Below are 17,815 nucleotides of genomic sequence, written 5' to 3' on the forward strand. Positions count from 1 at the left end.
TTTCCGATACCTATTTACTTATCCAGTGCCAACTAATTTATTTGTTTTTGTATTTACTTTTATGTACAACTTGTAATAATATTCATTCATTTTTTGCCTAGAAAAATATCGTATCACCAAGTGAAGTCAATATGAAAGTTGTGCAAACAACGGACCCATATGAAGCACACTCCTCAATACAAGTCATTCTACAGCATCCTCCATAGCTGTGCCTGTACTGAGCACATTCCTGAAACAGCTGGGATTGGGAGTGAGAGAGGACGGGTCCTGGTAACACCAACAAGACACAGCAGCGATTTACAATCTGGTGCGACGGCGTTCCTGGAGCTTATAACCCGTACGGTAATAACGCAAGACCCGAAGAGAGAAAAGAAGGGGCGTAGTTAGAACGCATGGACGAAAGGAAAAAGGGCACAAATAAATTCGAAATAAAGGAAATAAAGAAGAAAAGAGCGAATAAATGTGTACGCTCATTTCAAAAATTAACATTTTCGCTATTACCGAAATATCGCCGACGAAACGTTAAGTGGATACAGTGTGACGGACGACATATCGTCGGATTTTTCTAGAATCCCATAATTTTACATTCACACCATGGAAACATAAGAATAATATTACATTTAATGACTTTACCACCCTGACGTACTAACTTGGATGGAGATAGTGGCATTTACAAAAACGGTATTATACGTTAATGTTTTAGTGTTCACAGATGGAGCGATAAGAAAATAATAAACTAAACGGTCCATTGTCAATTGGCGAAGACAGAAAGAAAATACGTAGATCCCAACTGTGAGTCTGTCTCATTTTGGATATTAGAAGAGGGTTCAAAACGCAAAGAAACTATCCACAGCTATCAGGATGTGTCAGGAAAACAGCATGTGACCCCACATAAATAGTTCACATTCAAATATCAACAGGGACTTCTCCGATCTCGCCACAGTAACTGACCACCAGGCCATTAAAATTATATAAATACAAAAGTAATGCTTTACTGTAGACCCGTAACACAACAGCTGTATATTATTATTTGTATATTGTTGAGGGATTTAATAATACTGCATTTCCGCACGACGAAACCTCCAGACCAGTATTCGGCACTGTCAAAATTTAATGGTAATTAACTAGGAAATATCGGAGAACCTGACTCTAAGTTATAAAATTCCTAGAGAATGAAGCGTGACATACCTTGGGACCATCTTTCTTCTTCACGGAATATTACAAATAGTTGGAGTTTAATTTGGTGGAGCGAACTCATTCCTATGCTAAGTAGGGCGAGAAGACGACAAATATTTGCACGTTTTAATCTACAGGTTCCATGCCAAGATACAGTGCAGCTACGGTTGCTGTCATCAAGAGTGTCGTCGCTGTTCTGCATCTCGGCATGGTAGATGTTTACCAACGTTTCGGAGGTCATACTGCCTCTGTCATCAGGGCTATGAATGACTCTCCACTCAACTGGCTCATTCATCGCCTTAATGACGGAGGCAGTATGACCTTCGAAACGTTGGTAAACATCTACCAGACTACACAGCGCAACAACCCAGAAGACAGAAATCTTCATACTCACCGCTGTGAAAACCTCATCGCCCTGATGATGGAGGCAGTATGACCTCTGAAACGTTGGTTAACATCGACCAGACTACACAGCGCAACAACACAGAAGACAGAAATCTTCATCGCCCTGATGACGGAGGCAGTATGACCTCTGAAACGTTGGTTAACATATACCAGACTACACGGCGCAACAACCCAGAAGATAGAAATCTTCATACTCACCGCTGTGAAAACCTCATCGCCCTGATGATGGAGGCAGTATGACCTCCGAAACGTTGGTAAACATCTACCAGACTACACAGCGCAACAACCCAGAAGACAGAAATCTTCATCGCCCTGATGACGGAGGCAGTATGACCTCTGAAACGTTGGTTAACATCTACCAGACTACACGGCGCAACCCAGAAGACAGAAATCTTTATTCAGTAACTGCATTTTGCCCACAGTGTATTTATGTGTTTCGTATGTTTCTGAGTTTAAACGGTGATTAAGTCTTTAAACAGCATTAACCAACTGATATTTGCAATGTTTAAATATTGACTTTTCATTCTGGAACGGAATTAATTGGTAAATATCAGTTAGATGAGCTTCGGGTTCAGAGCGTTGTTTTCTTTCATTTCTTTCTTTCTTTCTTCCTTCCTTCCATTACTTATTTCTGTTCCTGACAGATCATTCCCGCGACCTCTACATGAACTGCAATAACTTTTCCCTCATTACACTTTACACATTTGACAAATAACTGTTATCCCTTCGCCCGAACTTATGGGACACCCTGTCTTACCAAACGTAATTTCAGGGTTGCTTATTAAATGATGCTAATGCCGCCGCACCTCAGACGTGAGCCCATCCGCCATGTTGTAATCGGCGATTGTGGTAGATTATAAAGTACGACGTTGGAGTCGCCCCCATACTAAAATTTATCAAAATCTCTTCAACTGTTGTCAAACTGAGACAGGCAGTCGCAAATGTGCTAATTTTAAACACAATATACTGATTGGATGACGAAGGAAAAAATTTTCCAGCAGATTGGATATACAGCATAACATGGGATCCGAACCGCGGTGACTGCCTACATAAAGTTTCTGACTTTGTTATTACTGAGAAAATCATAAACCAACGGAAAAATCTGAACTGGATCCGATGCCTTGTACATTCTCCTAAATTGAACTCTAATATTTCATGTAATCACCTTGGTAATCCTACCTCCCGAAACGCAGTATGTATTAGACATCCACCGGAATATACCCAGAATAAACATCGTGTAACAAGCTCTTCGAACAGTCCATCACTACGCTGTAAATTCAAAAATGGGTTGTTATTTCGCACATAACCTCAAGCCACCCCACTGCACACAGACATACAAATGTAATTAGAATATCATTCTGCTACAAGAAGCATTGTCACAGACTGGGCGTGCCCCTTGGCTGTGCTTTGTGATACACAATATGAATATAATTTCCAAACGATTCTGTCTTCGCTTTGACCTCGCCTCACCGCAGGCTTATTTCCTGCACACTGGATCTATTTGACGCAACTTCGCCCACATCACGAGAACACGCATCCATCGCGCGACCATGTGATAAAGCTTAGTTTGTCAATGGATGTTATTCAGGAAAATGGGGCACCAAGTTAAAAGTTTTCCTCAGAGCTTCTGACTTGTATGAGTTGCTCACTTATTCAGTTCCATCCAGGATCCTGTATATTAATTTATATGCCAGAGATTTTTGTTAAGTCCAGGAAATTGCTAAGATAGCAGGCCCACTTTTAATAGACAAACACATACATATCTTTGTCTCCACAGCCTCAAAATTCACAAAACCCTACAAAATTAAAACCTATTTCTCTCGCAATGTAAATAGTTTCTTTACATTTCTGAAACTGGAATCAACTATTTTACACACATGTTCAACAAGTCTTCACCTTTATGCGCTTAGATTTCCATTCTTGGCATATTTTAACCATTTTATACTCAACGCTTATAACTAAGGACGTCACATATGCAGGTCATACAAATATACTCACGCTTCAACTCCAAACGCTACTTGTTAAATTAAATGTGAAGTTCTGCGAAAAATATTCGCAAAAAAGTTTAGATTGCAAAAAAGTTTAGATTACAAAAACAATATAGCAGCGAAATACGTGCTTATAACTTTGAGGTAAAGACGATACTTATTGGTTAAATAACATTATTACATTATGTTGTATTTAGTCGACCGCCTGCAAAACATAGATGATGTGTTTGGCTATAACAAAGTCAGGCAAATTGGGAAATTACTATTAAACTCATTATCTGAAACAGCAGTAGCATATTGCATCGTTACTTATTCCTATAGTCCTGTTAGTTAACTAGTATTTTAAACTCATTCTATCAAACGTAATCCCTGCCAAAGTCAAGTTCTTTCACTTTTCTAACTGATAATGTTTTAAGTTAAAGTTGGAATAGCTATATGTTATTAATTAAAACTGGAATAATGCGTGTGTCAGTTTCACGTATTTAAGCAGATCAGTTAAGTAACCACATTATATGCATTAAATATAGCTGATATCCTTGCAACGAAATTCTTGCTCTATTTACTTTATATAGTTCTGACCGCACAGTTCAGACGTTCTTACGTTTCAAAATATAAAGAGCAATATTATGTAAACTACAGGGTTTTCATGAAAAATGGGCATAATTCAACAATCACCAATCCATATTCGACATTCTCTGAAAGCTGTTTAATTAACTCATTTGCTATACGTACCTGCCCCATAACTCTGCAGAGAGGCATTATTTTCTTAGTGGGTAAATAAAACTCAGTTACATTTACTAATGTCCTACCTTTGAAGACTGCTAGAACGCTGCAGGAAGAGTTTGTGTTCACAGCATAACTGTCATTTATATTAAATATATTCACGACACTGAATAAAAGTTCGATCTTCTTCCTGTAATACCTCACTCATGCACTCACTTAAAAATGAAGCAATCGCACGTTTTCACAACACACGCTTCGATAGTTGTTTTAAGTATAGCAAGGGCTTACACCCAACATAATTGTATTCTACCGCGCACCAAGCAACTGTAAACGATCAGAAACGCTCGCGTTCGGGACCTGCCTGTTTTCCACCGCTACAAGTTACTCGTGTACGTTGTCCATTTCATTTCAAATTGCTTCGTATTTTAAAATGAGTTATGAAAAAGAATGAAGGTGATGGTCACCATACTGTCGAGTGGTTCTTACAAGACAAGATATTTAACAATTATTTCTACCGTTTGCAGACACATAACACATCGACAACATTCTTAAAATCATTTCCGTGGAAATAAAATAGTACTACAAAACATATGGCTTTAAGCAAAACACCCAATCCCCACTTCTCACAATGATTTAGATAATCCGTTTGGCAACCTGCCACGTGACAATGAACATAACCTGTTACGAGCGTTACTATACTAATTTCAGGTACGAATAATAAATGCCATGTAAAAAGCAACAAATTCATGTAACTAACAGACCTCTCAGAATCTTCCACTGTCTTGCTAGTCAAATGAAAAATTTAGTGCCAACATTGAACAAACATCTAACGCAATAGAAAGAACGTTACATGAACAGCGCGATTCCGAAAGCGACCTTCAACTCTCACTAATCGGTTTGAGACTAAATTCAAAGGCAAAGGTATGGAAATATGTACGATCTCTGCAATAGACTTCACTCATATCGATTGTGGAATTAGCAATTTTACGACGGGAACGCATTCCTAGCGCGTTTCATAATACTTTTTGGATCAATTTACTATGTTATATCAACTGCTGACGTTATGTAAAACCGAATAAGAAATTACGAGATTTCTAACTGAATAGTTAAAAGAATGGCCAGTGTTGACTGTGGTCAGTTACATGAAGTCATTGTATTTTAAAGGTATATGACATTCACAGTTTGAAGGCAGTGATTTCAGACTGTGTTCTTTGGGGTTGTGACATGTACACTTGTGACCCTAAAAGACTAGTGCAACAGGTGACAACCATCTTTATACTTGCTGCCATGACAACCTGAAGTCCCACTCAAAATAAACTTCTTTAATTTCATACACTTTAATGATCAATCATTATAACATCTCCACACAATATTTGTACAGAACTAAATACACAGTTCTCAGAGGAATGGTACAAAAATCTATAACAATTTGATCACATAAAATAATTTACAAACATTGTAAAGAATTTAAAAAAGGTCATGACAGTTTATATAACTAAAGATGTCACAGTAGAAATTCCTGAAATAAAAGCCCTTGTAGTGTTGCTCCAATGTGGAGTAATTTCAATGTATACAAACTGAAACTTCATCTGATAAGCAGAGAATATAACAAGACTTACCGAAATTTATTGCTCATTCCAAAGCTGATGTAATTTTAATTTGTAGCCCAAGAGTACTTCATCTATTTTTAATTTGGTTTATGCCACATTATAAAGATATAACAGAAAATTGCAGGCATATTACATACCCTCATATTAATGAGGCCAGTTAGACTGTAACATGATTAAGATATGTATTTAACAATTACTCACAACAATCCAAGATTTGAAGAGCACATTGACACTTTAAATTAAAACGATTATTTCTGAAGTAAAAATATTTTGTAAATGTATATAAACCACAGAACAGAGGAAATGGACTGTCATCCAAAACAATGGAATAATATTTTAACACAGGCTCTGCTTAAACATCTGAATCACTTATTGGTATCTATAAAAATGTGTTTTCATAACAATCAAATTTATAAATCTATAACTCTAAAGCAATTAGAATGACTCAAATAAAATTTGTACTTCCATATTTTTGGTATTTTGTCAATAACATACTGTAATTTCAAATAATTAATTTAATCAAATTTTTCACATTTTAAAATATAACCTCTTTCTTGCGCAAAAAAATATAGTATACATCTAAAAAACAAGATAAATAAGAAAAATATATTTGCACATAAGAAGAGTTTTTCTTCCTTCCTGACAGAAAAAAAGGGAACGTAGAACACATCCCTTTATGCTGAAGGGTGAAGACAATTTTATCCATGAAATTTATAAGATTAACATTATATATAATTAAAAATGTTACACCAAAAGAAAATTTTCTGTATAAAATATGTTATAAAATGCTAACTGCAAATGTGTCCACTAGAAACACAGCTCAAAGTCCTAGTCTACACTTTCCTTCCCAAGATGTGTGAACATTCCTGGGAGTTTGGCAAGACACATTTTTCTCATCTTCGCACCACGGATAGAGGGTGGAAAGGGAAGGGACACCTACTGAGTTAGGTCTGTTAGAAACAGTGACCTCAGTCACTGGTCTAGTAACAGAGATTAGCAGACGAATAATAATTACAAAGAAATCCGCAAGTCAATAACCGCTCCCAAATTATTTGTGGACTTATAATCACATTTAAAAGTTCATCATAGCCAGGGTGAAATTAATTATTTCACATTTGACACAATATCAATAATTTTATGCAAATAAATTATAAGTAAAATTAATTATAAAATTACATCTTAAATATCAAACACTATCAAATCTTTTTCTTCCCTGATAATACAGCCTGAGCCATAACAATAAACTGTAAAATTGACATGGAAGCTTATGAGTCTGGTGGTCCTGCTTTAAGCCCTTAATTCTTCAGTATGAGTAATTACACGCAACTTATTTACCGATATGTACCACTCCTGTAGTTCTGTCAAATATATACAATTCAGTGTGATATCTTCTGAGTTAGCCTCATAGGCACAGAAATGTTTTGGAGTGACTCCTCTGAAATGATAGTAACCACCTATACAATTACACAGTGTCAACCTGAAACACCATAATCCAAACAGAGATCTTCCCTGTAAATTCCAGTATTTTTTTTAACAGACGATAGAAGATGAATGGTCTATGGCATTGGTTCTGAAACTAAATTTTCCACAGTGACATTTCCTTTCAAGAATTTGGATGTGGATGTTTCAGGTTTCAAAACATACATAATCTTCAACCACTGTACATATTAAAAAGTTAAGAAACTGAGTTTATTTAGGGGGGCACAAACATTTCAAGACTGGAACAACATTTTTGAACCCTTTAATGGTCTGTAAAATGAGCTTACATAAAATGCAATTTGTACTCACTTAAACTCTTTTGCTGATGTATCAATGAATTATTTACCATTTCCATTAACCTCCCTATACAAATGGTAAAAGCATTTAAACGAAAGTAGACTGTAGAATTTGTTATTCCATTTAAAATTCACTTTCACCAAATCCAGTTTTACCCTACTCAAAATTTTCCAGAAATATAACCTTTTTTCCTATAATTTTATGAAGGAAGAATGATTCACCTCTGGTACCCTTACTTAACATTTGACTGTTCAACCAAAAAAACTTTGGGTACTACTTCTTGTGATCAACAAAATAAAAACCTAACCTTCTCACATTTTATGTTTCACTTGTCATGAAACCAATGCAAGGAACAGGCCCCACACTGCAGCACTTGAGCAATGGACCAAAATTTCAGAAGAAATCCCTTAGAAGGAACGTGCTGTACCTCGGCAAAATAATTCATCTGACTTGCACAAAGATAGTAACAGTGCACAGGATACATGTCCGCAACTACCAGTGGGTTAAAGACTGGATCATAATAGAATCATCAGTTCTTCTTTCAGAACTCATAATTGGTCACCGACTATTCTCATCACGAGAAACACAACATGACAAATGGCTAAGCTGGCAAATAAAATGATTCTCCCACCTTCTTGTAGGCCTATATATTCAAGTAAGATTGATTTTTCTCACATTAAAAATGCTGAGGCAAACGTTACCTCACAGCATCATACACCAGAACTCTCTCTCTTCCACGCTGTTCAAAGCATACTTCAACAGCGGCAAACACGAAGAGAAGACGTCGATCTAATGCCTTAAAATGCAATGATGACAGCACCGGTGTGATATGGCTGTGCTGGAGCAGTGCCTCGAGCGACGTGCTCAAAGCATTACCTGAGAAATATTGTAGTCTGTCCCATGTGGATTTTCTTATCCTGAAAATGACACAATTGGTACTCAATTGTCAAGGGAAGCGAGTTCTAACTGCACACTCAGTATTTGAAATAATATATACATTTCCAAATGTCATTATTGAAGAAAATTTGTAGTGTTAACATGTAAATTTTAGTGCTCCAATGAAATTTATTCCACCTGTTTTTCACTACATATAACGCATATTATATCTGACTTTGTGTATCATTTTTCAATTTAAACAGTTCACATGTGTGAAATTGCCCTATAGCCTTATTGCTGGCATACCACTAATTCTAATTTAACACACTAAATATACCACTAACCAAATGCGTTCACGAAAAACTTACTTATGTTAACAATATCTTTTAATTTTCTTACTTAGTTCACATACCACCAGTGGTAAGCATACCGTAGGTTAGGAAACGCTGCACTATACTAATGAAGCTTAAGCAATGTGACTCACAGAAGATGGACCCACATTTTTATTGTTTGGTTTTCCAAATGCTACCAAGTTGCACCCAAATATCTATTAAAAAGTTATAGATTTTCTGGCTTCCATATGTAAAAGAAAAATTATGTCCTCCAAGAAAAATTAAGTTGAAGTCACAGCCCCCCTGCATGGCAATTATCAAGAGTTACAAACCATCCATCACAAAGAGCATTGCAGGAACAGAAAAGCTAAAGTGAAATTAGAAATATCAGCAATGAACAACAAAATAAGTAAATAAATATCCAATAAGGTACACAAATGAATGTGAATGTTGTGTAACTAAAAGATTATTAAACAGTTAACTTATTTTTATCACATTACAGACTTAATGAAATGACCCAGGAAACCAAATTCTTATTTATTAGTAGCCTGTTTAGAATTAAACACAATCTCTAGACCAGTGGTATTCAACCTTTTTGTTTGCGTATCCCCAGATATAATTTCTCTTTAACTTTGTACCCCCAAAGTTGTTGGTGTATAATTCAAGTTATACATAGTATATAATCTACAACTACAATAAATTCAATAAATTACATTACTGATTATTCAGTGTTTATCATAAAATATATATATATTTTTTTAAATTTCACGTACCCCCTAAGATGTCTTCGCATACCCCTGGGGGTACGCGTACCCCAGGTTGAATACCACTGCTGTAGACTAACCCTTAGGTAATAGGACCTGAAGTATAGACACCACACAGACTTTCTGGAACAAAACTCAAAACTTACATGCAGCATTGGTATAGAGGAGCTAAAATGTCCAGATGATCTCGGTGTGGATTTCCAAAACTGAAAGTTACAAATTCATTAATTAACATCTTTCTAAGACTACACACACCATTAACATAGGTATTACACAACACAATGAGATCTGGACATTTGGTGTTCTCAGCCACTTCTTCAGACAACAGCACATCATATCTTAAACTAATCCCCACATGAAGATTTCTGTCTTCTGGGTTGTTGCGCTGTGTAGTATGGTACATGTTAACCAACGTTTCAGAGGTCATATTCCGTCATTAGGACGGAGGCAGTATGACCTCGCAAACATTGACCAGACTACACAGCGCAACAACCCAGAAGACAGAAATCTTCATACTCACCGCTGTGAAAACCTCAAATCTCACATAGTCCCCATATATCACTGGAATATACAGAAATACCCAGAAAGTGTTTGGTAATATAATCATTCACACTATTTACACTAACATCATCATGTTACCACTATTACTAAAACATAACCTACATTTTTCTCTCATGTTACTCATCATATGGGTGTAGAGCATAGGTCTGTTCCTACTATCAACATTACCAATATTATTATTGTCACTGCTACTACAGATTCACCGTCATTATCACGAGAGATCTTTGTATCAACACTGGAACTAATGTCAGTGAATAATTCCTCCGCTACTTTGTCACACACACACACACACGTCATTTCTGTCCATCTGTTCTGAGTTGGCTTCAGTATAATTTTGATGTGTATGTTCTTATACGCCATCAATTCAGAAAATACTGAAACTACTAAGAGACCACATTACCATTTTTGAGAACAGTTTACAAAATTACAGCAAACTGACATTTCAAAATGCATAATGTGATGACAGGTTCACAGCAGAGACTCAGACGGGGCACCATATTGTGATGCAAGTCCTAAACATGGGGTTAAAAAATAAAATAAGCAGACTGATGTTTTTGTGAAATTTCAGGTTCTTCTTCATATGGTCTCATTTTGAATCACTGAAAATGTGACAACAGTACTAAAATGATTTTCAGCAATGTTTCCATGGATAACAAAGACAATCAAACTCATGTATAAAGTCATATGTCTTTGAAGGTGACCACACTCAATTAAGCTCGGTCACAACATATTTATTTTTTTACAAAATTGGTCCAATTACTTCATTGACAGGTATCAATTTATACTGATTATTGTTTACTGTTTATTGTGTTTAAGCTATTTCATATCTGACCTCACCCCTTTCCATTGTCCAGTAACAGGACCATAGAGTTTGTCACATTTTCAAACACGTCGTAGTGATGACGGTCCCCATTGTCAATAAGAAAGTCAAAAATGGCTGCATCAATCAGATCCAATAGGCGAGGTCCGGTGCTGGGATTGTACAGTTTCATGGCTTTAATTCTTTCACAGTAATTTTTATCCACTTCCCATCTGAAACATGGTACACGTTGCATACAACAAAAATAACTATAGAAAAGCCTTGATCAAGCTGTTGGCCTTCATTACACACACAGAACTGCATATATAAATGTTCTGTGTATACCGTGTATAATATTTTTCAATACAAATAACAATTTTTTGTCAAGTAAAGATAAAATAATCAAACTTATTGTATACATGTGACACATATGAATTATATTAAAAATATGATACATGAAACAGCAAAAACATAATTACAAGCCCAGACAGGCAAATACTGCAATGTTACCTTAAAAGAAGCCATTAACCGCTTCTTTCCTCATCTTCTCCGAGTCCTGAACCGTAAATACACTACAATATGACATGACTCCGATAATTACGATAGTGAAGCGGTAGACAATTCTGTTCATAAGTCTGGCAGTGATACAGACTCAGGTTGACAGTTCAATTAACATTCAAGAAGGTCAATAATGAAATGAACTGAAAACTTCAGGTCTACCATGAAACACTTACGAGGGGCAGTCAAAAAGTTCCCGGAATTGTGGTATAGCACTGTAATGGTAGGACATACGGCAATGCTTACCTAATCATCTTCAAAGTAGGACCCTTGTGCACACACACACTTGCTCCATCGACCCTGCCATTGTTGGAAGCACTGGCGGAAGGCTTCGTTTGGAATCTTCCGGAGTTCGGCCATCGCATTCGATTTGATGATCTCCATAGTTGTGAAACGCGTCCCCTTGAGGCCCATTTTCAGAGTAGGGAACAGCCAGAAGTCACTCGGAGCGAGAATCGGAGAGTATGGTGGTTGGGTGATGACAGGAATGCTTTTCTCGGCGAGGAATTGCTGCACAACCAGTGATGTGTCGAGTGAGACGGCCGAAATCCAGAAGATTCCAAACGAAGCCTTCCGCTGGTGCTTCCAACAATGGCAGGATCGATGGAGCAAGTGTGTGTGTGGGCAAGGGTCCTACTTTGAAGGTGATTAGGTAAGCGTCGCCACATGTCCTACCATTACAGTGTTATACCACAATTCCGGGAACTTTTTGATTGCCCTACGTATATGCAACATTGACAAAATAACAGTGCTTATGATCTTTCTCACTACAAGCATGTTCTGATCATAAACCCTACTCATTCTATCATGATTATGCTGTATCTATTCTGTCACTTACAAAATGTTACTACATCAATGAAAGGTTGTCCAAACAGTTTACTTACCAGGCAAAAGACATATACATAAAAAAAAGTTTTGATTAATTTCTAAATGTATATTTTAGTTGCGCATAGGTACTTTTAAACAGACAAAATCAAAGAGTATCAATGCTTTAATATGGAGGGGCACACATTTTAAATATTTTGGAACATTAAGAAATTCCAAGAGTAAGAACATTTCTATGCTTGTTAGAAACATCAAAATGTAATAAATAAAACACTCACCTCGCAATTGTCTGTGGTTTGTAAGTTCTCTGCCATGGGCTACGATGTTTCTTGAGTTTATATTCTGGTGGCAACCACAGGATGAGGGCACCCTCCATTACATCCTTCTGCGCACATACTGGCTGGTTGGGACCGCAGAAGTAGCACACTCCATAGAAACATGTGTTGTTTCCTATGTAAAAGGCAACAGGACAAACTAAAATAATGTTCATTAACAACTTTAGGTTTCAGGGATAACCCATGTCATGTGTTGAAGGTGTTCCAATGTGGCCACTTGCAGGTTAAATATCTGTAGGAGAGTAAAGTGGGAGGTGAGTGACAGGTAGAGAAGTGGGGATGGTTAAGTCTGTTTCAAGTTTAGTTCAACTTTTGAACTGAACTATTTGATATGTTTACACAACCATAAATAACCAATGCGTACAAATACAGCATCCAAGCAATCAACAAGTTTTACTGCACCTTCTTGGTAGAATGTTTCAAGCAGGTCATTAGTAGCAACTGGCATCACTTCTCGACGCAAGTTCACTTTGCGACCCACTGTCAGGGGACTTCTTCGTAATCCCAGAAGTACTGACAAGTGAAATGCTGCCACTTCAGCATTATGCCTGTCTTTGCCTGCATACACAGGGCCACCAATCACTTTATTGCGTGAATACCTATGAACAGTAAAGCTTAATATTTCAGATGTATTTCACATATGGAAAACAATGAATTTCATTATAAAACACGCCTAAAGATCAGCTGTCCTAAGATTTATTTCTGTGCTTGAGACGGTATCAATTATCTCTAAGACCATTCTACCACCGCCACAATACAAGTGAATAAATTACTCATTTAAGGTAAATAATTTGTCTTTAACCAATTATCATTGCACCTTTTGGATAAGACTTATCCAATACTAGTTAAAATCCTCAAAATTCTACAGGTCTCCGAGAGAATTCCAAAAACACTTGGGACATTTATGACAATTTTGAAAGAGTTTATTTTATAACAGCATTGGAAAAATTCAGTTTTTCCTAACCTACAATTTCGATTTAAATAAACTTCAGCCATTCTGCAACAATTCAACAAGTGAAAGTTTCCCAGGACATATGACCACCAATTATAATAACTTAGAATTTTTTTTAAAATATCTTCAGTAAATTCATTCAGGAATCTGGTACTATTTGATTATCCCCTCTAATTTCACAAGAACTTGATATAGCAGAGATCTCCCTGCACAAAACTGGAAGCAGAAAGTCTTCAAAAGAAAACAGTTTGAATGGCCATGTCATCTTTTCATGTACATAAAAATTACACACCATATAAAACCCAACTTCATGTACTACGTGGACTGGATCACGGCAGACCGCTCCATAAGTTTGGTCAATTCTTTTACAAGGAAAAGGTTTGTGCAATAAAGTTGAAAAGCAAAATAAACAACTAATTACAAGGTACTTAGAACTTCGTAGCAGACCGTCATATATTTAAAGAATGTCTACATATGCACAAATATAAAATACATTATAACATTTCAAAATAAATACCTTAAAATTATCATGTATCTTCTATGTAAACATACTCCATCTCTGTACACAAATAAAATAATTAAACTCTCATTCAGTTAAGTTTCATATCTATAGGAAACATCACGTGAATTGTCAGATATCCTACAGACATCCAAAACTGTCAACTGGTTAAGTAGTTATTCATCTAGGAAAACATTGCCTGCTCTCATAGAATCCTTAAAGTTAATGAATAAACCAACTAATTAGCTTCAAAATATCAATTTCAAATTCTGAACAGCACACTTTATTCCAACTCACCACTGGGGCTTAAACACTGCCTTTTGGTTTCCTAGCAATGTAAGCATCATTTTCAGCTGTGTGCCTTGTTGCTGTGCATTCTCAGCTCGGATAATCTTTGTGGAACAGAGCGTTCGAAGGACACTGCCAAGGTGCGGGGCATGTTTCGGAACAATCTCTCTTGCTCCTACCCACTGAAAAAAATTACAACACAAACAGAAAAGAAGATATTGAAATGAGGAGCTCACAAAGTCTAATATTAACCATTATCACCTTCTCAAGCAATTAATACTGAACTACTTTGGAAAGAATGGCAATTCGTTATTAAACCTTAACCTGCTTTTGGGTGCTCGTTGCCAACATTTCAGAGGACCATACTACCTCTATCAGGGCTGAAGTGAGGAAGTCCAAGTCACTTTATGACTGACAGTCAGTCAGCCAGTCTGTCTTGGTGTCAAGTCACTACTCGGACTCATGACCAGATTTCAAAGAAGTGAAGAAGGCTGGGAAGCAGCTAGTTTATATCATGCTCTGTTGACAGGAATAGGCCAATCATAATAAGCCCTTTGTGGGACTGAAGTAGGAAGGAACATCATGCATATATAATAAAGACCAACAATGAGATCAGTGAATTTGGATCATGATGTATCCTATTTCCTCAATATTAATTCTGATATTAATAACACTGTCAGGAGACAGAATCTACATATCTGCTTCTGCTACTGTCATAGGTTGAAGACTGGAAAATGACACTGTATATAATAATTTAGGCAGTCAAGTGTGTCATGAGTTATTCAAGGAACATATATTAACTACGTATGTTAATTAGAATTCAGTGAGCTGGAGGACGAGACTGTTCCTATACCATGAAGATGCAAGCCATCTCAGCAAAACTGGGCAATGTACAGAGATAATTGATAGGTTTCCAACAGGCTCTGAACATACTACCAATACTGAAACTGGTACACTCAAATAGATGATCATACAAATGCTTTCAACATGTCTTGGTAACCGCCAAACAGGAGAGGATAAAAGCATTAAAGCAAAAAAGTATTTTGACAAGCAATAAATAAATGTCACGAGTAATTTTCAATAAGATTTCTCCCCCGTCCCTTTCTAATGGTCCCACATACGCACCTTATGAGCTGTTCCCCACAGCTCTGTTGACATCTCAACTGAAGGCTTTAAATCTTCAAGAAGTTGATTGAGAACCTGCTTGTAAGACAGAGACACCTTGTAGTACTCGGAAGAGAGTTTTAACAGCATGTGTTTGATTTTCTGAATTGCACTAAGGGTTGCATTTCTGTATACTGTTTTCTGTTCTGGTTTTAATAATTTGTTTATAACAGATGGAGCAACTATATTTCTATCTTCATGGCCCACCTGTCATAAGAAATAAAAATATAAGTAGACATATGCATTCTGTAACTTGAGATATAACATTTCTTTCATTCACAAATAATTCTCTTTTAAGAAACATCTTCTATAAGATTTACTAGGTTGTTACTGAATGTAACTTTAAGAGACAGAATGCAAAGATGAAGAAATAAAATTCAGGCTGCAAACTATGAAGATGACAACATAACAATTATCAATTCAGCTTGAGACAACATGCAAACAGGCTGCAAGAAGACAGAATCTTTAAAATGGCACACAAATATACTCAAAAAGTAAAAAGAGAATCTAAGAAGACTTAAAAGTATATGGACACAACAAATTAACTCTAAACTTTTCAAAGCTCCTAATTTCTGCAGAGGAAACAGATATTCCAATAAAATTTTAAATTAATTTATATGTGCATCATAATAAGCAAACGTAGACCGACATCAGAATTTCAAATATGAAATTAAATCACAATTCAGGAGCTGAAAAATGGAACAGACAGACATGGTTAGAATGACTGCATAACAACAAAAATACACATTAATGGAGCACACAGTATTATTGTATGACATGTTCCCTTACTGATAATTCCACCAGTCTGTTCCATATTCACAGGAACCTGAGTACTGCTCAAAAGTTACTGGGGCAGGCTTTTAGTACTTCATAATCACATATGGTTTTATTTTGTTAGTGTAGCTTATTTAAGTAAGATTACCTTAAATTATTTTTGGTTACTTTACTCTATGATATATGCCTCAATATTTCTGTTGAGAATAGCACTGTGAAAGAATAATAATATTTTACCTGTATATAATCTCAGAACTTCACTACACTTGTACCTACCACAACTTCATTATTTGTTTCAATATTGGGAGACCTTTCTTCTACAATTACATACACAAAGTAAACATTGGCAGTTAGGACTAGCACAAAAAGAGCAGTCAGCGACAAAACTGTACGACGAACAATCTGAAAAAAACATCAGAGTCCATAATTAGTTATTTATGTACTTTAAAGATGGTGCAAAAAAAATAAAGCGTTTGTAACAGCACCCTATATTCTGCAATACTAATATCACATATTTTTCACAAAAAGTAAATAAATATAATTACACGTCAGAACATAACCTAAAATGACCACAATATACGCCACTGAAACTAGCTGATTTCAGTAATAATTACACAAAAATACCATGAAATAGATAGGAAAGTATTTCTAATTTGTAAATGACACTAAAAGAGCTACATGACACACGTAATATTTTAGATCATGCAATCCTAACGCACATGATAACCTACTTTGCTCGTACATTTCAGCGAAATAAGATCAAGACACAATATTATTTTTGCACTTATTAGACTTATTTTCAGCATCATTAATAATTACCATTATTACACAATATATTCCCATAAAATGCCACCGAAGAAAAAAAATTAAGAAGCAGTCATTTTAATAACACTCAGACAATACCATTTGAACTCAGGTAACATTTTGCGCTCAAGTGAGTTCCTTAAAATTTACCATTTCTCGACTGCAATAGTAGGGCTTTCAGCAGTGCAAGCAATCTTGTACATGCATGCTTGAAGGTTACGGCAAAATGGTACAACTTTGCTACTACCGTTTTCGAGTCAATGGTATGTGGGATATCTCATATGGCGCGCGCGGCAGTTCACTTATCTTTACATTAATTCATGCCCTCGCCAATACAATACGAGAAAATGCAACGTAATTTTGGTTGTGTTCTGAGGCGGTTTTTCACCGCGGCTGGGCCTTGGTTTTTAGTTGCAACAATACAACCTGGTTCTCACGTTATTTAAAAATTTAATGTGTTTCAGGACTTTATACTGAACAAAACTGGGAACTTCTAATTTTCCTCCATAATTTCGTTTCGTTTCTGACACTGTGTGACATTCCTCTTTGTCATAAAATCAAACATTGACCAACACAAGCAATCTTTATCAAACACGTTCATGATGT

The 17,815-nt window shown here is 36.2% G+C and overlaps 1 protein-coding gene across 4 annotated transcripts; it reads right to left on the reverse strand.

Moving 5' to 3' along the window:
- Positions 1-5,599: 5,599 nt before the first annotated feature.
- Positions 5,600-17,511, reverse strand: LOC110831872 (glycosaminoglycan xylosylkinase). 4 transcript variants are annotated; one of them, XM_022068317.2, is made up of 9 exons: positions 17,225-17,499; positions 16,682-16,807; positions 15,593-15,838; positions 14,477-14,649; positions 13,131-13,327; positions 12,672-12,843; positions 11,049-11,243; positions 9,797-9,856; positions 5,600-8,595 (listed from the first exon to the last, which is right to left on the reverse strand). In XM_022068317.2, exons 1-9 carry the CDS (start codon positions 17,246-17,248, stop codon positions 8,376-8,378), a joined length of 1,413 nt encoding a protein of 470 aa, XP_021924009.1. In that variant the 5' UTR covers positions 17,249-17,499; the 3' UTR covers positions 5,600-8,375. The 4 variants fall into 4 exon arrangements, 3 of the variants coding, with proteins under 3 accessions (XP_021924009.1, XP_021924010.1, XP_087207745.1); XM_022068318.2 differs by having other exon boundaries at positions 17,360-17,495; XR_015535879.1 differs by having other exon boundaries at positions 8,575-8,595; positions 11,044-11,243; positions 17,225-17,500.
- Positions 17,512-17,815: the final 304 nt, after the last annotated feature.

Source organism: Zootermopsis nevadensis, unplaced genomic scaffold (genome assembly GCF_977971745.1).
Source record: "Zootermopsis nevadensis isolate Lab colony 2312 unplaced genomic scaffold, Znev_1.0 Znev_ptg000002l, whole genome shotgun sequence".
Lineage (NCBI taxonomy): Eukaryota > Metazoa > Arthropoda > Insecta > Blattodea > Termopsidae > Zootermopsis > Zootermopsis nevadensis.